This window comes from Oncorhynchus tshawytscha, unplaced genomic scaffold (assembly GCF_018296145.1).
Source record: "Oncorhynchus tshawytscha isolate Ot180627B unplaced genomic scaffold, Otsh_v2.0 Un_contig_5624_pilon_pilon, whole genome shotgun sequence".
NCBI lineage: Eukaryota > Metazoa > Chordata > Actinopteri > Salmoniformes > Salmonidae > Oncorhynchus > Oncorhynchus tshawytscha.
The window spans coordinates 81,505-106,525 of record NW_024609145.1 but is presented as its reverse complement, the minus strand read 5'-3'; the positions used below and the strand labels follow the sequence as shown (position 1 = coordinate 106,525).

General features: G+C 40.0%; 2 protein-coding genes across 2 annotated transcripts in view; one reads left to right on the top strand and one right to left on the bottom strand.

The window, feature by feature from the left end:
* The first annotated feature begins 1,213 nt into the window (after positions 1 to 1,213).
* On the top strand, positions 1,214 to 7,999 carry LOC112239021 (zinc finger protein OZF). Its single transcript, XM_024407535.2, has 3 exons — positions 1,214 to 1,306; positions 2,289 to 2,537; positions 5,453 to 7,999. Exons 2-3 carry the CDS (start codon positions 2,441 to 2,443, stop codon positions 6,814 to 6,816), a joined length of 1,461 nt encoding a protein of 486 aa, XP_024263303.2. The 5' UTR covers positions 1,214 to 1,306; positions 2,289 to 2,440; the 3' UTR covers positions 6,817 to 7,999.
* Positions 8,000 to 17,392: 9,393 nt separating this feature from the next.
* LOC112241223 (gastrula zinc finger protein XlCGF52.1-like) overlaps positions 17,393 to 25,021 on the bottom strand; it is an 85,117-nt gene continuing 77,488 nt past the window's right edge. Inside the window, exon 7 of the mRNA XM_042314333.1 lies at positions 17,393 to 18,996. Coding sequence (XP_042170267.1) covers positions 18,758 to 18,996 — 239 coding nt within the window. The 3' untranslated portion in view covers positions 17,393 to 18,757. The remainder of the gene's footprint in view (positions 18,997 to 25,021) is intronic.

The window sequence follows — 25,021 nt, the reverse complement described above, 5'->3', positions numbered from 1 at the left end:
AGGATGCCTGGTTGCACATTGAATGTGCTTTCCTCTCCATCTTAAATAAGCATGCACCTTTCAAAAAATGTAGAACTAAGAACAGATATAGCCCTTGGTTCACCCCAGACTTGATTGCCCTTGACCAGCACATAAACATCCTGTGGTGTTCTGCATTAGCATTGAATAGCCACCGTGATATGCAACTTTTCAGGGAAGTCAGGAACCAATATACAGTAGTCAGATTAGGCTACAGGTAAAACAAATGTTAAAAAAACACTGGCTGTTGTTGACAAGCATATTCAGTTAATATTCATATTATTCATATTTAATTCAGTGATTGAAATGATGAGCCCATCCCTCAGTAGCCTATTCCAGCAGGCTATTGGGAAACAAGCACTTCTTATTGAGGATTTGACTCGCTTTCATGTTGAATAAATTAGTCTGGAAATTTGAAGTAAGCAAGCTGCTAAATCGTTCAGTTTACATCTTGCCTACATCTTTCATCACAGCTTTCATCACTCAAACTCTCCTGTCGGATTTATCTATAGTTATGCACATGCGTAAAGGCTATTTATTTACAAAAATAAACCTGATTCAAGCCCTGAATGCTGATTGGCTGAAAGCCGTAATATATCAGACCATACACCAGGGGTATGACAAAACATTCCTTTTTACTGTTCTAATTACGTTGGTACCCCGTTTATAATAGCAATAAGACACCCTTGGGGTTTGTGGTATATGGCCAGGCACTCCGCGTTGCGCTTAGAACAGCCCTTAGCCGTGGTATGTTGCCCATATACCATACCCCCGTGTGCCTCATTGCTTAATCAAGTCGACATTCATTGATGGAAAATGATCTGGTGAGTTTAATAAAGGTGTTGTGTAAAGGTCTTATAACATGTGTTATATCTGGAGTTTCCTCGGACAATGAGGTTCATCTTCTTAAGCAGAAGATTCCTGGAGTGTTTGGATGACTAAACCGTGTGTAGATGGAAAGGAGGAAAGTCAATCGGTTTTACTGACGTTGGAAAAAGAGTACCAACCTACTAATATTTTTGGTATTTATTAGAATCCCCCATTAGCCGCTGCAAAAGCATCAGAGTTGTTCACTTCTTTCATTAACTTCTCAAACCTCGGCTTGGTCTGATTTCAAGCGTTCTCGCAAGTCTCGCGTTGTTGCGTCTCTTGGTTAGGAACTCTATGGCTGAAGTGGGGGAACAGGAAGTTCCGGCCAGGGCCTCATCTTTCTTCATAACAAAGAAAGTGGCAGAATTGTGCAGTAGAGACGATTACTTTTGTCTCCTTTTCAAATGGATTGATACAGGTATGCACGTTTAAATATAACGTTTAAACTTTGTAATATCGAAAGAACATGTCATAAAAAAACGTTAAGGTATTATCACGTTTAGTTAAGGTTTTATTTTTGTGTCAAACTGGGTGAGTGAAGAACGGGATAAAAATAATGTACAATTCACATAACGTTAGCTAGTTAGAGACTTTGGGCTTGCCTGAGTGGATGTACATAATTTCGTCAAAGTAATTTCATAAATAATCAATTTATTTGAGATGTCGGAGTTTGTTTTACATGTCGTTATTGGTTTTGTGTCAAATGAGCTGGAAAAATGGCGAGCTGGGAAAATGGTGGTGCCCACTCTGTCTGCGTCAAAGAGAGACAATTTCACGGTTGCACTACTGTTTTGAAGCTGAATGTGATGATGATCAGTTTTCTACATATGTAGTAATATTCAGACACATTCAGTTTCCACCTTGATCTATAATTGTTACTGGTGTGAACGGGAAATACAATCGGTCTTTGAATTAAATAATACATTGAAGAGAAGATTATTCGGGAGAATCAAATGTGTCACTAGCCGAATACAACAAGCGTTGAACTTAGGGAGGATCAATGCAAATAGTTCAGGTAGCCTTTTGATGAATTGTTCAGCAGTGTTATGGCTTAGGGGTTAAAGCTGTTAAGGAGCCTTTTTGACCTAGACTTGGCGCTCCGGTACCGCTTGCCGTGAAAATGGTACATAGAGCTGCCTAAATACAAACTGCAACCTTGTACTAAATGGTTTTTGTCATTTATGTGAATTTGGGAAATCTACTATAGATTGAGTGCATTTACGTTATGTAGCCTAATTTATAGTGTGTACTCGCCAAATGTGAATTAGTGTTTTGCTGTCAATGCTTAGCTACCAGAACTGTTGAAATTAGATAATTGAACAAGAAAAAATAGAGAATAAAGAATGTACCTGAACTGCCAAGACAATAACTTTTGTGTCCGTGTCTCTTTATTACTACAGGCCGACTCAGATTAAGTCTGAGGCTGGTAACATCAACAGTGAGGACAAACCCAGCCTGCCTCTCTCCTTCCACACTGAGTCCAAACCTAAAACCTACAGTCACTGGGTCCTAATTGTGACAGTGAGCCCAGTTTGCACTGCAGGATCCAGAGATGGCATCAGTGAAGTTGGAAGACTGCAATCAAACACTGGAGCTGAATGTCAACATTAAAGATGAAGAAGAGAAGATTGGGAAATCTGTTTCTCATGGTAAGAGCAGTTTCTATCTAACTAAGTTTGTTATTCATTCCAACTTCCCACTGTGCATGAGAAGTTGCAGTAGAACTGTTTCATGATGAACTGTTTCAATGAGAAGGTAGATGTCTGTCCTGTGTAGCTCAGTTGGTAGATCATGGTCCTCTCATCGCCAGGGTTGTGGGTTCGATTCCCACGGGGAACAGTATGAAAAAAAGTATTGTAAATTTGTAATACGTTAGGAGATAAAGAACAATGTTTTCTTCATTACATCTTTCACATTATTATGTAGTTTATGGTGGTCCCCAGTCATCTGGTGTTTGTTACAAGAACACAATGAGAAGAGACCGGAGTCTTGTGAGTCACTCACTGTCGGGCAGCATGCGCCAGGTGATCTAATTACAGTATGGAATTCACAACTAAATGTTTGCCAGCTAGATATCTTAAACCTATTAAGTTCAGTCTACAATGTGCTAAATGCTCTGCATTTGCCCATTTTGTTTGCTAATTTAGTAGCTAGTTAGCTACCTAGCTAAGTGGCTAGCTTCTTCTAAAATCAAGCATTCGCCTGGTAACAGCAGAGAATGCCCTCCTGGATCAAGATCCCTGCAGGCTAATATTCATTTGGGGGTGCAGCAAACTCAGTCACGTTTTTGAGTTACCTGTATATTTGTATAGTTTGTCCGAAACTGTACAAAATGTTTGCAACGCGCTCATTAGCATTTAGTTTTCTCTATGAGGATTCCTTAGTACTTGTTAGCATTTTGATAGCATTCTGCTAAGTGACCTTTAAACGGGTGTAGTCAACTTGTGCTCTAGGTAATAAATAAAGCACATCGCGTTCATAAATTTGCCCATTTAGATAATTTTTCATTATGAAACTTACCGCTACTAGTTTCCCAAAACAGAGGTCTGAGCCAGTAACGTGTGTCAAACGGTGGCTATAAAATATATTTTGATTTAACACTTTTTTGTTTACTACATAGATTCCATGTGTTATTTCATAGTTTTGATGTCTTCACTCTTATTCTACAATGTAGAAAATATTAAAAATAAAGAAACCCTTGAATGACTAGGTGTTCTAAAACTTTTTACCGGTACTGTATATCTGCAGAAATAAGACTGATCCTGCTTGTGTTGCCTGTTTCTTTTAATAGCCTACTGATTCCGTGAGCACAAAGCCTCACGCAACATGTCGGAAAAACTATTTTAAAAATTCAGCTGTTTTTTTATATCTTTGCAATGCTGTAATGAAGGCGTAACCAAACGATTCAACAGACTTGGTTATGCTTATTTATTTAGTGTTGTTTACGTTGTTCCAAATAGTCAGAACTTTTTTATTGTACTCTAACAGCACCTACTTGGAACACCCCATATGCACTCAGTGTTTGCTCCTTACCTTCTTTTTCTTGATCTCCAGTGTTTTCCACAACTAGTCACATTTATTCCACACATCTGACTTCCCTTTACCTACTGAGCAACCAGTAAACATTCTCCCATTTTCAAGTTCGTCACGTCCTCTGCATTCATTTTGCTGTTACGGTGTTCTGAGTTTGTTATAACCAATTTATTTATGTGATTACGATATAGGTTAGGCCCTATTGGTCAGGTGCATGCGATGTATACATGTGTCACAAAGAGAGGAAAAGTTGAGGGAATAGAGAATGTTTTTCCATAACATATGAGGGATTTCAGCAACAGAACTTTTCAGTCAGAAATGGCTGTAATTATGTTACAGCTTCAGTACAATGGACAGCGTGATGAACACTGATGTTCTGTGGTGGTCGCTGCAGCAGGGAAAAGAGAGAGACAAGGGTGCTAGTCTTTTTTGTTGTTGTTGTAAGTCTGAGCACAGTCGTATCAATTGCGGTCGAACTCCCTCTAGTCATTTGTGTGTCTTAGTTTAAGAGCAGTTTGATTAAATAAGTATCAGACAAGCTCAGTGCATGTGGTTGATTTGATTAAAACATGTCTATATATGGAGAAATAGATGGTACATTTTTCGACCAATCGATTGGTGGAAAGAACAGACTACTCTTGGTGCCCTAATGGACTGTGCAAGTTGTTTTTTGATATGTATTTTTATTTCACATTTATTTAACCAGGTAGGCCAGTTGAGAACAAGTTCTCATTTACAACTGCGACCTGGCCAAGATAAAGCACAGCAGTGCGACACAAACAACAACACAGAGTTACACATGGAATAAACACGAGTACAGTCAACACAATAGAAAAAAAGAAAGTCTATATACAGTGTGTGCAAATGGCCTGAGGAGGTAAGGCAATAAATAGGCCATAGTAGCGAAGTAATTACAATTTAGCAGATTAACACTGGAGTGATAGATGAGCAGATGATGATGTGCAAGTAGAAATACTGGTGTGCAAAAGAGCAGCAAAGTAAATTAAAACAATATGGGGATAGGTAGATTGGGTGGGTTATTTACAGATGGCTATGTACAGCTGCAGCGATCGGTTAGCTGCTCAGATAGCTGATGTTTAAAGTTAGTGAGGGAAATATAAGTCTCCAGCTTCAGCGATTTTTGCAATTCTTTCCAGTCATTGAAAGTATTCCACAGAGAGGCTGGCCCATGTTGACTCAAAAGATGGATGTCCTTTGGGTGGTGGAATGTTCTTGATACATAAGGGAAAATGTTCAGCATGAAAAACCCAGCAGCATTACAGTTCTAGACACAAACCGGTGCACCAGGCACCTACGATCATACCCTGTTCAAAGGCACTTAAATCTGTTTTCTTGCCCATTCACCCTCTAAATGGCAGACATTCGATCCAAATGATCTTAAGCCTTAAAAATCTGTCTCCTTCGCTTCATGTATACCGATAGCTGTCACCTGGTCAGTCTGTCATGGAAAGAGCATGTGCTCATAATATTTTGTACCACTGACTTTTTTCTTCTGATGTTGTTCACACAGGTCACGTTGAGACATCCTCTACATCCAGAGAGCAGAAGCAGGAAGATCACAGAGCTAAGAGGTTTCACCACTGCCCACATTGTGAGGAGATTTTCCCATATCTATCAAAGCTAAAAATACACCTAAAAACACACACAGGAGAAAATCTATATTCCTGTACTGACTGTGGGAAAAGATTCACAACATCACATTCTCTGACAGTTCATCAGAGAGTGCACACAGGTGAGAAGCCTTACTCCTGCTCTGCCTGTGGGGGGAGATTCTCTCGACGGAGCCACTTAAAGAGACACCAACATATACACACAGGAGAGAAGCCTTACCCTTGCTCTGACTGTGGAAAATGCTTCGCAACATCATCTGACCTAACAGTTCACCAGAGAACACACACAGGAGAGAAGCCTTTTTCCTGCTCTGACTGTGGGGGGAGATTCTCTCAACTGAGCAGTTTAAAAAAACACCAACATATACACACAGGAGAGAAGCCTTACTTCTGCTCTGACTGTGGGAAGAGTTTCTCGCTATTGGATACCTTAAAAGCACATGCACGTATACATACAGGAGAAAAGCCTTACTCTTGCTCTGACTGTGGGAAGAGGTTCTCTCAACGGAGCAACTTAAAAATACACCAACGTTTACATACAGGAGAAAAGCCTTATTCCTGCTCGGACTGTGAAAAGAGTTTCTCCCAATTGGATAAGTTAAATAGTCACCAGCGAATACATACAGGGGAGAAGCCTTACTTCTGCTCTGACTGTGGGACTTGTTTCAGCCAAATTGATACGTTAAAATGTCACCAGCGAATACATACAGGAGAGAAGCCTTACTCTTGCTCTGACTGTGGGCAGAGTTTCTCTCAACACAGCAGCTTAAAGAAACACCAACGTATACACACAGGAGAGAAGCCTTACTCCTGCTCTGAATGTGGGACGAGTTTCTCTCTACAGGACAGCTTGAAATCACACCAACGTATACACACAGGAGAGAAGCCTTACTTCTGCTCTGACTGTGGAAAGAATTTCTCTCGACACAGCAGCTTAAAGAAACACCAGCGTATACACACAGGAGAGAAGCCTTACCCCTGCTCTGAATGTGGGAAGAGTTTTACAACATCAAGTGCTCTGACAGTTCATCAGAGAGTGCACACAGGAGAGAAACCTTACTCCTGCTCTGACTGTGGGGGAAGTTACTCTCGACTGGGAAACTTAGAAACACACCATCGTACACATACAGGAGAGAAGCCTTACTCTTGTTCTGACTGTGGTAAATGCTTCACAACATCAAGTGCTCTGACTGTTCATCAGAAAACACACACAGGAGAGAAGCACACCAACGGATACACACAAGCCGAGAGTTTTGCAGATTAAAATCTTACGTTTTCGGTGGATTGACAATGGACCCGTTTTAAAGTATCCTTTTTTTGGTAACAGTTCTCTCATACCAGCTGTGGTTAAAGTCCCTCCATCACTTAATTCTCATTAAAGAAGTGGTAAGTGAATTGGATCAAATGAAGAAAGTGTAGAACACTATTGTAATCCTATTGTTTCTCACTGTGAGAGAACTGTGCAGAGGAAAAGGAGCATTACAGAATGTTAGCCTCTCTTTACTGATCAGTGTGCATCTTGTCAGTTTTGGTGTTTTGTTAGCGTCTACTGCAAAGATATTGAGATGACCTTGGATTGGCCCTTAGTGTTGAATATCCTCTTAGGTTTCTCTTGTTGAAACAATGGAGTCTGATGGTTGACTGGATAGTACTGCTTCCCTCTGTAGTTTTCTGTTGGAATGAGCAAGTACACACAGCATGTATGAGATAGAGATGGTATGATGATCAGTTTTCAGCATATATATATATATATATATGAGGAGCACAGTTAGCTCTGGATAACATGACAACAGCCTAACCAGCTAGGGCGAGTAAAATGGTCAGTTGGGTGTCCTCTCATTTGTGACTGGATGTAGCTAGCAAGCAAGACAATTTTAGCCAGTTAGCTGTGGACGATGCTGAATGGGCAAAGAGCTCTCCAGTAGGTACCAAAACATTCAAAGGCCATTTTCTCAGAAGTGAGGTTACAAGTATCAAGTTAATGGCCGAGCTGGTCGCCCGGCCAAACTGAGATATTGGGGGAGAAGGACCTTTGTCAGGGAGGTGACCAAGAACCCAATGGTCACTCTGACAAAGCTCCAGAGTTCCTCTGTGGAGATGGGAGAACCTTCCAGAAGGACAACCATCTCTACAGCACTTTGCCAATCAGCACATGACTTCCCGCTTGGAGTTTGCCAAAAGGCACCTAAAGGACTCTGACCATGACAAACAAGATTCTCTGGTCTGAATAAACCAAGATTGAATTCTTTGGCCTGAATGCCAAGCTTCACATCTGGAGGAAACCTGGCACCAGCCCTACGGTGAAGTGTGGTGGAAGCAGCATCGTGCTGTGAGGATGTTTTTCAACCGCAGAGACTGGGAGACTAGTCAGGATCGAGGGAAAGATGAAAAGTACAGAGATCCTTGATGAAAACCTGCTTCAGAACGCTCAGGACCTCCGTCTGGGGCGAAGGATCACCTTCCAACAGGACAACACAGGGATGGCTTCAGAACAAGTCTCAATGTCCTTGAGTGGCCCAGCCAGAGCCCGGACTTGAACCCGATCGAACATCTCTGGAGAGACCTGAAATTAGCTGTGCTGCGACGCTTCCCATCCAACCTGACAGAGATTGAGAGGATCTGCAGATAAGAATGGGAGAAACTCACCAAATACAGGTGTGCCAAGCTTGAAGTGTCATAACCAGGAAGACTCAAGGCTGTAATCACTGCCGAAGGTGCTTCAACAGAATAAAGGGTCTTAATGTATTTAAGTATTTTATTTTTTTGCAAACATTTCTAAAGACCCGTTTTTGCTTTGTCATTATGGGGTATTGTGTGTAGATTACGTAACGCAAAATGTGGGAAAAAGTCTAGGTATCTGAATACTTTCCGTGTGTGAGTGAGTGAGTGATGTGGTAGCCTACCTTGTTCAGTTAATAAAGTCAACACAGTATTAAGATTATGAATAATGGGTTATGCATAATAAGCTAATAGCCTCTGTCTCTTGTGCAATACTCACCTGTGCTCTGCTGGCCTTTCCTTAAACCCTCCTTAGCTCTTGGACTCGCATTTCTTCCTCTGATAGATTATTGGAAGAGAGAAGCAAGCTTTTTTTTTGCTGAATATTAATTACAGCAGCCAATAGAACTCACGGGTAGTTTGAAAGAGCCAACGCTCAATGGTGGTAGAATATATAGAAGTTATTGATTCACACCCATAACCATTCAATCTTCGTGAAGAGAAAGCCGTCTGCATCTTATTGTAGTCGTATATTATCTTATTGTAGTCGTGTATTATCTTATTGTAGTCCTATATTATCTTATTGTAGTCCTATATTATCTTATTGTAGTCCTATATCTTATTGTAGTCCTATATCTTATTGTAGTCCTATATCTTATTGTAGTCCTATATTATCTTATTGTAGTCCTATATTATCTTATTGTAGTCTTATATTATCTTATTGTAGTCATATATTATTGTAGTCCTATATTATCATATTGTAGTCCTATATTATTGTAGTCCTATATTATTGTTGTCCTATATTATATTGTAGTCCTATATTATTGTAGTCCTATATCATATTGTAGTCCTATATTATTGTAGTCCTATATTATCATATTGTAGTCCTATATTATTGTAGTCCTATATTATCATATTGTAGTCCTATATTATCATATTGTAGTCCTATATTATCATACTGTAGACCTATATTATCATATTGTAGACCTATATTGTAGTCCTATATTATCATATTGTAGTCCTATATTATTCAAGCATGTCATTACAATAATAAAGATGAGGACAACAGGTCTTATTTAACTGTTGAAAGTCAGGAAGGAATGAAGCAACCATAGAAAAAGGAGTTAGACTAATAACATTAGGGGAAATATTATGAATCCATATGCATCCGCCTACTAATTATACAAATGTAAAATGGGCTCTATTGTATTTCAAAATGATTATCACATTTGCTAGCTTATAATTGTAACTTTGTAGGCCGCATGTCCTGCACCAGATTTGCATGTTCTCTCCACAGTTCATGGAATGAAAGAGGTGAGTAATTCCAGTCCAGATAATACAATATAATACAGTCCACACTCAAAGATTAGCCTACTGGAGCTAGTTTCATGTATTTACCCAAAAGAGCATCGCTGCACTTTTATATTTTTCTGTGTGCAATGTGCGGTAGCCTATATATTATAGGCTATGTATTGGATAATGGCACAATCATTTGGGGCCCACTCCAACGACACTAACCACAGTCCTATCTCACACACCTCACGCTGCTTTGCACTGAGTCAGGGCCATAACAATACCAGGAAGAGGAACAGACTTGGGTCATCTTATCAATTGAGACTGATTATCTTAGAGGGGGTGAGTGGTGACTCGGCCTAGTTGGAAGGTATAATAATGTACTTGTATTTGCATCTGAAGCGTCCAGCGGGTTGAATAAATCTGGTTTGTGCTTTTACTAGTTGTCCGTCTGTTTCTACTCTGTTCGTTCAGGACTTAACAATAATTTCATTGAGACTTCACTTGGTACACTTGATATTGCTCACCCAGCAGAGAATCAGGGATGAGAGGCATCACGATATAATAAGCAACTAATTCTCAAACCCTGAGTAATAGGACATTTAATTGATTCCAAATGACATGACCCTCCCCCAAAATAAATGTACAAATTTCTAAACCCATTTTTCTCCAGGTAACAATTGTCAATTTCGATCTCTCCCTAAGCGACTTTTGTTTTAATGATATACATACTTTGAAACTCTTTATTAAATTGTCTTTTAAAACTAGATGTATTATTTTTGCCATTGATGAATAATGTATTTGGATAACTGCATTGATTGCAACCTGCATTGATCCGCTAATGACAAATTCATATTCTACATTCATTTGTGCTGCTCAGTCAATGGGTTATCTATACAGAAAAGGTTTTAGTTTAATTCCTAGCATGCTAAACCATTTAAATGTCTATCTACCCAATACATGTCACTACACCTCTACATGCCAATTATCTAGCCTCCTTTCATATTTAAATAAAACTGAAATAAAACAACAAAAAAATATTATTTTAAAGTGTTTTCTATGGTGCAAAAGTCCAGAGACTATATTACTACCACAATTCAAGTATGACCCACTTACTATTGGAGAATGCAACCAGAGAGGAAGCTGCATTACCCTTTCCATGCCTCATTGTTCAGAGTGGAAGAGCTGTGAACTCACCTGTGATGGCCCACATATATCACCTTTCCTATTGTGTTATTCAGCACCACAGCATTTTAGGAAGACATTGTTCAAAATGTGTTCATACGTAATATTATAATGAGAGGGGGTGTGGCCTGCACAGGGGAGGACCAGGAGGTTGAGCTCAGACTTCTTTTTGGACTAGCATCCTATCCACAGCATCATCGGACTGAGCTTGTTGTCATTGCAGGCAATCTCAACGCTGTGCGTTACAAGAAAGACATCCTCCTTCCTCATGTGGTACCCTTCCTGCAGGCTCATCCTGACATGACCCTCCAGCATGACAATGCCACCAGCCATACTGCACATTCTGTGCATGATTTCCTGCAAGACAGGAATGTCAGTGTTCTGCCATGGCCAACGAAGAGCCTGGATCTCAATCCCATTGAGCACGTCTGGGACCTGTTGGATCGGAGGGTGAGGGCTAGGGCCATTCCCCCCAGAAATGTCTGGGAAATTGCAGGAGCCTTGGTGGAAGAGTGGGGTAACATCTCACAGCAAGAACTGGCAAATCTGGTGCAGTCCATGAGGAGGAGATGCACTGCAGTACTTAATGCAGCTAGTGGCCACACCAGATACTGACTGTTACTTTTGATTTTAACCCCCCCCTTTGTTCAGGGACACATTATTCAATTTCTGTTAGTCACATGTCTGTGGAACTTGTTCAGTTTATGTTTCAGTTGTTGAATCTTATGTTCATACAAATATTTACACGTTAAGTTGGCTAAAAATAAACTCAGTTGACAGTGAGAGGACGCTTCTTTTTCTGCTGAGTTTAGATCTAACAGTGGGGAACCATGAGGGCCAAGGCGACCTGCCGCCCCAAGCATGGTGATATATATTTTCTGTAATGTTCAGCCATCCGGCTTTGTTGTCTCGTAGAGCGCATCATCATCTGCGTTGGACAGGGTCGTGGGATGGATGGAGTCAAACAGACTCAATGTTGCCCGCAAGCTTTTAAATCTGTTTGACAGCTGGTGAATAACGATGTCAAGGTTTGCATTAAAGACGTTGACTCTAAAACTACTCTCCCCATCAGACAGTCGCTCGTCCTCACATAGCTCATCAAAATGACGCCTCGCCTTCCTTGCCTTCCTTCTCCGAGTGTCTTCAAATGCCTTCTGAGCTCCCCATTTGTCGGCAAGGGTCTTTGCAGGGACTTTGGCCTTCTCAAAATCATGTCGGAATCCGGACAGGACCTCTACAATGTCCTTGAGTAGTCTAACTGCCTTGTGCAGGTCTGTATCTTTGGCCTGTAGCATTTTGGAGACGCTCACACTTTCTAAAACCTCAGTCTGCAGAACGACTAACATTTAAGTGCTGCTGCATCGTCCATTTCGTCCTTCTTGTCACTTAAAAGCACAATGTTGGTGAGGTCCTTCATTACGTCCACATATCTGTGTCTCAGGGCGGCAAGGGACTCATATCTAGATGACCAGCAGGTGGGACACAGTCGTTTTTGGAGTTACATTTTCTGATGCAAAATCAAATATAACACTCAACACTGACCATCTCTTTATTCTATACCTGAAGAAGGTGTAAAACAGTTCAACAGTATCATATTGTTAAAACTGTTTAATCTCTGGCACATTTTTGATAGTCGTTGAGAGCCAGGTTAAGATTATGCGCTGAGCAATGCACATAAACAGCAAGCGGCTCCTTTTCGGATATTCTGGCCTGCACACCCGAATACACCCCACTCATGTTAGCAGCTCCATCATACCCCTGACCACGACATTTTGAAATATCCAGCCCCTTGTCCTCTATGCTGTCAGGTTTTTATGTTGAAGTCTCCAGAAATCCCAAAACACCTCTGATGGTCAGATCTGTGGCGACATTATTTGCATCACTTAACACATAGCGAAAAACTTGGCATAACTGGCTTACTTTTTTAAGTCCGTCATTTTCTATTCTCAACATTCTCTCAAATTGTTTTGCGCCCGTTGTCTCTTGATAGCTAGCTCAACTGTTGCTTAAAAGGATGACAGAAACAACAAAGCTTTGGAGAGTATTTGCACATTGAATCCCAGAATGCATTTCATTATCTTAACATGGTATTGAAAGTATTGAATAAAATGATTTATTTAGCAAATTAATTAGATTTATTGTCATCAATACACTAAAATATCATGCTGACTTATGTAGTGACAAAACATTTTGTTGGTGAAACCATCAGTGGGATCATTTATCACAGCCTAAATTAAAGAAAGTTATTCTCATTAAATTGTTGGCGTGATGGACTCACGTCAACAATTAGTACTTGGTATGGTAGGGCGGAATTCAACTTACATAGGGGGCCTGTGGCTCCTTAGATCTGGGCCCGTCACCGGGTTCATATACGATGTGGGCCCTGGTGCAACTGCACCGGCTGAAGCTATGCCACTGGGTGGTAAACAGAACATTTGGTAAAATACCAAGTCCATATAATGGCAAGAACAGCTCAAATAAACCATTTGTAACAGAATTTGAGTTAGTCCAACATAATGCTAGAGCTTTGCTTTCAGTACCATGGAGTGAATCCTTACCACCACTGCACCTGGCTATCAGCCACAGGAGCCTCGTCTGGCAGCTAATATGGCTGACTTGCTTAAACAAATATGGTTTCTACTGACTTCTTGTGGATTTGTGTAAGTCGATAAGAACCGCCTAGTTAAATTAAGGTTAAATAACAATAAAATATATACATGCTAAAATCACCACTGTAAAGCACACAGGGTGTTCTCTCCTTAGGCTCACCTTCCTTTCTGAATCAGACTCCAGCCTCATGTCTGGGGTGGAACATCTACTTCTGAATGTACCATGGTTAGATTCATCATGACATCTCAGATTGAACTCTTTACAAACAGCGACAGTCTCGTTACAAACAAGACATACTGGTTTGAAATTGGAATAGTACGATGAATATGGGTGATCAAATCCAATTTAAATATAACAGGTGTAGACCTTACAGTGAAATACTTACAAGCCCTTAACCAACAATGCAGTTAAGAAAGTTTTTTTTTTTTAAGTAACAAATTATTAAAGAGCAGCAGTAAAATAACAATAGCAAAGGCATATGCAGGGGGTACAGAGTCAATGTGCTCTCTGTTATTACCGGTTAGTCAAGGTAATTTATGTAATATGTAGGTGGAGATATTAAAGTGACTATGCATAGATAACAGAGTAGCAGCAGCAAAAAAAAAAGGGGGGCAATGCTAATATTATGGGTAGCCATTTGATTAGCTGTTCAGGAGTCTTATGGCTTGGCGGTAGAAGCTGTTTAGAAGCCTCTTGGGCCTTGACTTCGTGCTCTGGTACCACTTGCCATGCGGTAAGCAGAGAGAACAGTCTACAGTGGGGCATAAAAAGTATTTAGTCAGCCACCAATTGTGCATGTTCTCCCACTTAAAAAGATGAGAGAGGCCTGTAATTTTCATCATAGGTACACTTCAACTATGACAGACAAAATAAGAAAAAAATCCAGAAAATCACATTGTAGGATTTTTAATGAATTTATTTGCATACTTTGTTGTGTATTGTATATACAGTTTTTCACTTCAAAAAGTTTATTTTATTTAATTATACACAAAAGAAAAGCAGCTGCCCAGCATAAATTCATGTACAAACATTTTTCATCGCTTTGTCAATTAGCAGATGTTCTTATCCAGAGCAATTTACAGGACAAATAAGGGTCAATTGTCTTGCTCAAGGGCACAATTACATATTTTTCACCGAGTCGGCTCGGGATTCAAACCAGCGACCTTTCAGTTACTGGCCCAACACTCTTAACTGCTAGGCTACCTGCCGCCAGATCAATTCACAAACACACAGTTATTCAAATACATTCATCATCAATGACAAAAATAATGAATCTAGTATTAAGATACAATTTCATAAACACAAGTAGTCAATTCATAGCCTGTCTACCATTAAATAAAGTTGTTTAGTAATATAAAATTATCTACCCAAACTAATGTTTAAAACTGATCATCACACCATCTTTTCTGATATACACTGAGTACAAAACATCAGGAACACCTTCCTAATATTGAGTAGCACCCCCCTTTGTCCTCAGAACAGTCTCCAATCGTCACGGCATGGACTGTCCAAGGTGTTGAAAACGTTCCACGGGGATGCTGGCCCATGTTGACTCCAATGCTTCCTACAATCGTGTCAAGTTGGCTGGGAGTGGATCTCTACTCTGAATAGCTCGTTCCATCTCCTCCCACAGTAAGCTGAATTCACTGTAATGTTCTTGGAACCATTCCTGGACAAGTCTTGTGGCATAATCCTGCTGAAAGAATCTATTTGCAGATGGATACACTGCTGCCATGAAGGGAGGCACCTGATTGACAATGATGTTTAGATATCATGTGGCATTCAAACATTGCTCAACTTTTATCAAGGGCCCCAATGTGTGTCCTGAAAACACACCCCAACCATCACACCACCACCCTGCAATGCTGACACACGGCATGGATGCAGGCAGTGGTGTAAAGTACTTAAGTAAAAATGATTTAAATAACTACTTTAGTCGATTTTTGGGGGTATTGTTATTTCACTTGGCTATTTATATTTTTGACCACTTTTACTTCACTACATTCCTGAAGAAATAACACCCTGGTCATCCCTACTGCCTCTGATCTGGTGAACTCACTAAACACAAATGCTTCATTTTAAAATTATGTTAGTGATGTAGTGTGCCCCTGGCTGTCTGTAATATTTTTTTTTAAACAAGACGATTGTGCGGTCTTGTTTGCTTAAACCCTCAAGGATCGTACCCTTTAAAATGTGTCTAAAATGACATACCTAAATCTAACTGCCTGTAGCTCAGGACCTGAAGCAAGGATATGCATATTCTTGATACCATTTGAAAGGAAGTTTGTGGAAATGTGAAATTAATGTAGGAGAATACCACATTAGATCTGGTAAAAGATAAAACAAAAAAAACAGTTTATTTTTCATCATCTTTGAAATGCAAGAGAAAGGCCATACTTTCAGATAGGAGTCTAGGTGTAATTTAGATTTTGGCCACCAGGTGACAGCAGTGTGTGCTCAGTTTGACTGATCCAGTGAAGAATTACATTACTACACTGTTTCAAGTAGAGGTCGACCGATTATGATTTCTCAACGCCAATACCGATTATTGGAGGACCAAAAAAAAGCCAATAAGGATTAATCGGACGATTTTTAAAAATGTATTTGTAATATTGACAATTACAACAATACTGAATTAACACTTATTTTAACTTAATATAATACATCAATAAAATCAATTTAGCCTCAAACAAATAATGAAACATGTTCAATTTGGTTTAAATAATGCAAAAAAAAGTGTTGGAGAAGAAAGTAAAAGTGCAATATGTGCCATGTAAGAAAGCTAACATTTAAGTTCCTTGCTCAGAACATGAGAACATATGAAAGCTGGTGGTTCCTTTTAACATGAGTCTTCAATATTCCCAGGTAAGACATTTTAGGTTGTAGTTATTATAGGACTATTTCTCTCTATACCATTTGTATTGCATTAACCTTTGACTATTGGATGTTCTTATAGGCATTTTAGTATTGCCAGTGTAACAGTATAGGTTCCGTCCCTCTCCTCGCTCCTCCCTGGGCTCGAACCAGGAACACAACGACAGCCACCCTCGAAGCAGCATTTGCCATGCAGAGCAAGGGGAACAACCACTCCAAGTCTCAGAGCGAGTGACGTTTGAAATGCTATTAGCGCGCACCCGCTATCTAGCTAGCCATTTCACATCGGTTACACCAGCCTCCTCTCGGGAGTTGATAGGCTTGAAGTCATAAACAGCGCAATGCTTGATGCACAACGAAGAGCTGCTGGCAAAACACACGAAAGTGCTGTTTGAATGAATGCTTACGGGCCTGCTGCTGCCTACCACCGCGCAGTCAGACTGCTCTATCAAATCATAGACTTAGTTCTAACATAATAACACACAGAAATACAAGCCTTGGGTCATTAATATGGTCGAATCCGGAAACTAAACGAGGTTTATTCTTTCAGTGAAATACAGAACCTTTCCGTATTTTATCTAAGGGGTGAGATCCATTAGTCTAAATATTCCTGTTACATTTGCACAGCCTTCAATGTTTTGTCATAATTACGTAAAATTCTGGCAAATTAGGCGGCCCAAACTGTTGCATATACACTGACTCTGCGTGCAATGAACGCGAGAGAAGTGACACAATTTCACCTGGTTAATGTCACCAGCTAACCTGGATTTCTTTTAGCTAAATATGCAGGTTTAAAAATATATACTTCTGTGTATTGATTTTAAGAAAGGCATTGATGTTCATGGTTAGGTACACATTGGAGCAACGATACGCACCGCATCGATTATATGCAACGCAGGACAAGCTAGATAAACTAGTAATATCAACCATGTGTAGTTGATTGATTATGATTGTTTTTTATAAGAGAAGTGTAATGCTAGCTAGCAACTTACCTTGGCTTACTTAATTTGCGTAACAGGCAGCCTCCTCGTGGAGTGCAATGAGAGGCAGGTGGTTAGAGCATTGGACTAGTTAACTGTAAGGTTGCAAGATTGAATCTCCCGAGCTGACAAGGTGAAAATCTGTCATTCTGCCCCTGAATGAGGCAGTTAACCCACCATTCCTAGGCCATCATTGAAAATAAGAATGGGTTCTTAACTGACTTGCCTAGTTAAATAAAGGTGTAAAAATATATCTAAAAACAAAACGCCAAATTGGTGTCCAAAACCAGTACAACCAGTTCCTACATTTGAACATAAAAATTGATTTTATTAGACGAAACTACGCTACATTTTATCTGTGGGACCCTCAGGATGACAAATCAGAGCAAGATGACTGAATGAAAGTACATTATTTACCTTCAGAGGTGAATGTATCAAATAATTTGCGCGATAAGTTTGTTGTTGTGCACTCTCTTCAAACAATAGCATGTTCTTTTTTCATTGTATTAGCTACTGTTAATTGGACACTGCAGATAGATAAACAATAATTTAAGCTTTCTGCACATATAAGATATGTCTATGTCCCGGAAAGATGGCTGTTGTATACAACGTCAATCTAGTCAGACTAGCACACCTTAGCTACAACCGTCCCAGTTTAGGGACACCCATCCCATAGGGGTAATTTAAGGAATTGGAAATTACTTTTACTTTTGATAATTAAGTATATTTACAACCAAATACTTTTCCTCAAGTAGTATTTTACTATCACTTGAGTTACTCTTGCCACATTAAGAGCAAAAGTAAGGTTCCCTCTTGACCTTTCAGCTCAGCTGCTGTTTTAAAACATTTTCTACAGTCAGGTCAGTGGTAAGGCTTCTCTCCTCTATGTACACGTTCATGTGTTTTTAAGAGACCTATTCGAGAGAAACTCTTCCCGCAGTCAGAGCAGGAGTAAGGCTTCTCTCCTGTGTGTGTTCTCTGATGAACTTTTAGTTCAGTTGATGTTATGAAGCATTTTACACAGTCAGAGCAGGAATAAGGCTTCACTCCTGTATGTATATGTTCATGTCTTTTCAAGTGGGCCAGTTGAGAGAAAATATTTCCACAGTCAAAGCAGGAGTAAGGCTTCACTCCTGTATGTATACGTTCATGTATTTTTAAGAAAGCCAATTGAGAGAAAGTCTTCCCGCAGTCAGAGCAGGAGTAAGGCTTCTCTCCTGTGTGTGTTCTCTGATGAAGTTTTAGCTCAGTTGATGTTATGAAGCATTTTACACAGTCAGAGCAGGAATAAGGCTTCACTCCTGTATGTGTATGTTTATGTCTTTTCAAGTGGCCCAGTTGAGCGAACATCTTTCCACAGTCAGAGCAGGAGTAAGGCTTCTCTCCCGTATGTATACGTTGGTGTGTTTGTAAGGCATCGAGTCGAGAGAAACTCACCCCACAGTCAGAGCAGGAGTAAGGCTTCTCTCCTGTATGTATACGTTGATGTATTTTTAAGAAAGCCAATTGAGAGAAACTCTTCCCGCAGTCAGAGCAGGAGTAAGGCTAAGGCTTCTCTCCTGTGTGTGCTCTCTGAGGAACTGTCAGAGCCCCTAACGTTGTGCATCTTTTCCCAGAGTCAGTGAAGGAATACAGATTCTCTCCTGTGTGTATCCTTATGTGTATTTTTAGCTTTGATAGTAATGGGAAGATCTCCTCACAATGTGGGCAGTGGTGAGACCTCTTAGCTCTGTGATCTTCCTGCTGTTGATCTCTGGATGTAGAGAATGTCTCAACATGGTCTCCTGTGTGAACAACATCAGAAGAACCAGTCAGTTGGAGTGATATACATGTCAATCAAATTTATATTATGAAGCCCTTTTTACATCATCAGCTGTCGCGAAGTGCTTTATAGAAACCCGGCCTATAATTCCCAAAGAGCAAGCAATGCAGATATAGAAGCACAGTGGCCAGGAAAAACTCCAGAAAGAGCAGGAACCTTGGAAGAAACATAGAGAGGAACCAGGCCCAAAGGGGTGACGTATGTATTCATATCAGTAGGCTGTACAACACAAAAGCGGAATGAAACAATTATAAAAGTGGGTAAGAGTTGAAAGCTAAAAAGGGGGCGTGTCATCCTTCAATCACTATCACAAGGGTTAGTAACGACAGACTCATTTCATAGAACTTTAAAACACTGGCAAATTGTCTACTTCACTTCTTTAGTCTACTCTCAGATAGCCCAGTAAATAAAACAAATGCAGACAATACTAGTGTCAAACCATGCAAGTCTCAGTAGCACAAAATAACATCTACCTTCTCATTGAAACAGTTCATCATGAAACAGTTCTACTGCACCTTTTCATGCACAGTGGGAAGTTGGAATGAAACACAAACTTAGTCAGAAAGAACCTGCTCTTACCATGAGAAACAGGTTTCCCAATCTTCTCCTCCTCTTCTTCATCTTTAATGTCACCATTCAGCTCCAGTGTTTGACTGCAGTCTTCCAACTTCACAGATGTTCCCAGACTTAATTCTAGTCGTCCTGTAGTAACAATGAGAGACAGACAAAAAGTCAGAAATTGACAGAGCTGTCAAGACTTTCTTCTCTAAAAATATATTATATTTCTTCTTGTTCAATTATCTAATTCAGTGCTCGACTTGGACTGAAATAGGTGCAGGTACTGTTTATATTTAGGTTCAATAGCTTCACAACACCGTTGAGCTAATATTCTATAAGAGGAACATGAGCTCAAACAGTAGACATTTGAGGTGAGCTCCTGTCCAAGTCAAGCACTGATCTCATTTCAATAGATCTGGTAGCTAAGCATTGACAACAAAACATTAATTAATTCACATTAGAAAGGACACACTTTAAAATTAGGCTACACAAACGTAAGTGAACTTAATCAAAAGTAGATGTCCTAAATTCACAAATGACAAAAAACGATTTAGTACAAGGTTGCAGTATGTTTTAGGCAGCACTATGTACTATTTTCCTGAATAACCTTGTATTTCCCGTTCACACCATAGAAACATTTACAGATAAATATGGAAACAACTGTGTCTGAATTTTACTACACATGATAATCAGTACATTCAGCTTCAAAACTGTAGTGCCATCGTGAAATTGTCTCTCTGCATCCGCACTGCAGTCCGTTGACGCAGACAGTGGGCACGCCCTGTTACCAGCCCACGGATTTCACACAAACCAATAACATGCCAAATGAACTCAAAAATCTCAAATAAATAAATAAATTAAAATTACCATGAAGAAATTATGTACATCCATTCAGACAAACCTAAAGTTTGTATCTGTGAGACTTTTAAAATAGTTTCACGTTCACTTGGTTTGACACAAAAATAACAAACCATTACCCAACGTGATAATATCTTAATGGGTTTGTTACCTAGCATGGAATGACATGTTATTTTGTTATTATGCAGAGCAAGGAAAACAACCACCCCAAGGCTCAGAGCAAATGAAGTTTGAAACGCTATTAGCGTGCTAACTAGCCAGTCATTTCACTTCGGTTACACCAGCCTCATCTCGGGGGTTGATAGGCTTGAAGTCATAAACAGCGCAATGCTTGACGCACAACGAAGAGCTACTGGCAAAACGCACGAAAGTGCTGTTTGAATGAATGTTTACGCACCTGCTTCTGCCTACCACCGCTCAGTCAGATACTTGTATGCTCAGTCAGATTATATGCAACACAGGACACGCTAGATAATATCTAGTAATATCATCAACCATGTGTAGTTAACTAGTGATTATGATTGATTGTTTTTTATAAGATAAGTTTAATGCTAGCTAGCAACTTACCTTGGCTTACTGCATTTGTGTAACAGGCAGTCTCCTTGTGGAGTGCAAGAGAGAGAGGCAGGTCGTTGGACGAGTTAACTGTAAGGTTGCAAATTTGGATCCCCCGAGCTGACAAGGTGAAAATCTGTCTTTCTGCCCCTGAACGAGGCAGTTAACCCACCGTTCCCTAGGCCGTCATTGAAAATAAGAATGTGTTCTTAACTGATTTGCCTAGTTCAATAAAGATTAAATAAAGGTGTAAAAAATGTTTGTTTTTTAAATAAATAACAAAATTATTTTAATACAATTATTTAAAAAAATATTTTAAAAAATGTAATAAAAAAAATAAAAAATATCAGCACCCAAAAATACCGATTTCCGATTGTTATGAAAACTTGAAATCGGCCCTAATTATTTGGCCATTCCGATTAACCGGTCGACCCCTAATGTCTACAATGATGCTTATTAGCGTTTTATAATCTGAGAGGAAATAGAGACTAATATATTGGTAAGTCACCTAGTCCGAGATACATTTCCATGGTTATCAAAACGTCACGCCAGGGTAAGTTTACACGAAACGCAGCCCTTACTTTTATTGTTTCTAAAAATCACTGAAAAATGATTGGAACCATTTCCATTTTTCCCCCCGAAACGGAAATATCACATTTACATAAATAGTCAGAACCTTTACTTTACTCCATACTTTGATGAAGCACCGTTGGCAGTGATTACAGGCTTGAGTCTTCTTGGGTATGACGCTTCAAGCTTGGCATACCTGTTTTGGGGAGGTTCTCGCATTCCTCTCTGTAGACGTGTCGCCGCACAGCTATTTTCATATCTCTCCAGAGATATTTGATTGGGTTCATGTCTGGGCTCTGGCAGGGCCACTCAAGGACATTCAGAGACTTGTCCCGAAGACACTCCTGTGTTGTCTTAGCTTTGTGTTTAGGGTAGTTGGAAGGTGAACCGTCACCCCCATTGTGAGGTCCTGAGTGTTCTGGAGCAGGTTTTCATAAAGGATCTATCTGTACTTTGTTGTACTTTCCAACTAGTCTCCCAGTCCCTGCCACTGAAAAACATCCCCACAGCATGCTGCTGCTGCCACCACCATGCTTCACTGTAGGGATGGTGCCAGGTTTCCTCCTGGCGTGATGCTTGACATTAAGGCCAAAGAGTTCAATCTTGGTTTTATCAGACCAGAGAATCTTGTTTCTCATGATCAGAGTCCTTTCGGTGTCTTTTGGCAAACTCCAAGCAGGTTGTCATGAGCCTTTTACTGAAGAGTGGCTTCCATCTGGGCAGTCTACCATAAAGGCATGATTAGCGGAGTACTGCAGAGATAGTTGTCCTTCTGGAAGGTTCTCCCTTCGCCACAGAGGAGCTCTGGAGCTTTGTCAGAGTGAGCATCGGCTTCTTGGTCACCTCCCTGACCAAGGCCCTTCTCCACTGATGTCTCAGTTTGGCCGGGAGTCCAGCTTCCTAAAAAGTCTTGGTGGTTCCAAACTTCTTCCATTTAAGAATGATGGAGGCCTTTCAAATCATATCCTTGGACTAATATGATTGACACTCACATGCAAAGGAACTTTGGGTAACGTGGCACAAATTCAATGGCATCTTTTCCTCATGGAGGCTGTTCATTTCTGATCTTTGATACTTTTATTGGTTTGTAACCGTATCATGGTATACTATGTTAACGCTATGTGGGAGGGCCACTTTGTTACTTGGTAGCTACTAGCAAAAAACCCTGTGTTGTGGATCATCTACAACTATTTTGGACTGTCCATACTGTAACGTTGGTCTCAGGCTTCACTAACTAGCGTTACTGTTATAGGTGGAGCTATTCTTTCCTACTTTTCAAACAAATACTGTAATATTTCACATATCTTGCTAGATATGTATCTTGTTGTGATATTTCACATAACTAGTATGTGCTTTGAAAGCCTTCCATCTGGTAGTCGCTGACGTTTGGTCAGTGTTCAATGTAAAATAAACATCTATATGCACTCTAACGTAATGTAAGAAGTTTGGGTCCTGTAATCATCTGGGATGCAAATGCCATCTAGGAGGATCCTTTTACTAGTTTTGTATCCCTGTAGAATAATGATAGGGGAATGGTCACTCAGAACAATACTATCATATCCACTTCCTGCTACATTGGGAAGCAATGAGCAAGAAACTAAAAAGTAATCTATAGGAGAATGATTTAAATGTTGAAGAGTAACGTGTTTACTCCCTTTTCCTCGGGTTCTGAATCCTCCAAGGTTCACATAGATTAAAGTCCTTAAAGAAATGCTGTAATTTCTTTCTACTCTGTTAGTGGGAAGTGTCTAAACCAGAGGAGCGATCTAGAGGAGGATCAATTAAAATCCCCTGCCATTAGGACTTTACCAGGAAGGGAGGTAACTAGACTAATTCATTCTCAGTTACTCTAATATCTAAATAAACGATAATACTTCATTCGGCATCTAGTATGTTCAATAGGAAAGGAAAATTACGAAGAGTGCGCCCTCGTTCACGCGGGCAAAGAGACTAATTTTCTCTTAGTGCTCCCCATGGATAAACAACCATTACTCGTTTGTTTTTCAAAAAACAAGCCTGAAACTATGGAAAAATACGTGGAAGCAATATCATCCTCCACTCACTATCACAAGGGTTAGTAACTACACAGACTCATTTCATAGAACTTTAAAACACTGGCAGTTGGTCTACTTCATTTCATCAGTCTACTCTGAACACTCCAGACAGCCCAGTTAATAAAACAAATGCTGGAAATACTGGTGTCAAACCATGCAAGTCTCAGTAGCATGAAATAACATCTACCTTCTCATTGAAACAGTTCATCATGAAACAGTTCTACAGCAACTTTTCATACACAGTGGGAAGTTGGAATGAAAAACACAAACTTAGTTAGAACCTGCTCTTACCATGAGAAACAGATGTCCCAATCTTCTCCTCCTCTTCTTCATCTTTAATGTTGACATTCAGCTCCAGTGTTTGACTGCAGTCTTCCAGCTTCACTGATGTCATCTCTGGATCCTGCAGTACAAACTGGGCTCCACTGTCACAATCAGGACCCAGTGACTGTAGGTTTGGACTCAGTGCGGAAGGAGAGAGGAGGCCTGCGTTTGTCCTCACTGTTGAGGTTACCGGCCTCATACCAGCGTCGGCAAGTACTAGAGGAGAAACGGACACAAAAGTTGTGTATTCAAAGTCCTGGCACTTTCTTTATTCACTATTAAATATATCTAATTCAGTGCTCGACTTGGACTGAAATAGTTGCCGATACTCATTTTGTGTGCTGGTACTGTTTATATTTAGGTGCAGGAGCTTCATAATACATTTGAGCTAAAACTTAACCTGTAGTAGATAAATGCATACAAGACTCAAAAACCATTTAGTACAAGGTTACAGTTTGTGTTAGGCAGCACTATGTACTATTTTCCTTAACCTTCTTCACGGTATTATTTCAATCAAAAAACAATTGTATTTCCATCTAGAAATACATAGACAGACAAACTGAATGTGTCAATATTCTAGAAATGTAGAAACTGATAATCATTACATTTAGCTTCAAAACAGTAGTGTGACCTTAAAATGGTCTCTGCTGCACCCACACTGCCTGCATTGAAGTCCGTTGACGCAGACCGAGTGGGAGCTGCCATTTCACCAGCTTGTGAATTTTCCCTTCCATGGACCTCTACGGACAATTCCTTCGACCTCATGGCCTGGTTTTTGCTCTGACAGGGCTGGGCGATGTGGCCAAAATATCATACCATGGCATTTTTCAAATTTTTGACTGTATTTTATGTTTTTGATTAATAAAAGTTCCACATTTGCTTTAGGAGTAGTGTGTGACCCCAGGGTGGCAACACTTATATTCTAAATGAATTCAATGGGTCTTTCTCAATTCTGATTGTTTTATACTGTTCAATTCAACTTCAACCTAAAACAATTTCCTGCACTCATTTGAGGTCATTTACACACTGCCACGATATGGGCAAAAATACTAGGGCTTATTATTAACC

Coding starts and splice junctions, on each gene's coding strand:
- LOC112239021 (XM_024407535.2), top strand. CDS start 2,441: ATGGCATCAGTGAAGTTGGAAGACTGCAATCAAACACTGGAGCTGAAT. Junction 2,538..5,452: donor TGGGAAATCTGTTTCTCATG/GTAAGAGCAGTT, acceptor TTGTTCACACAG/GTCACGTTGAGACATCCTCT.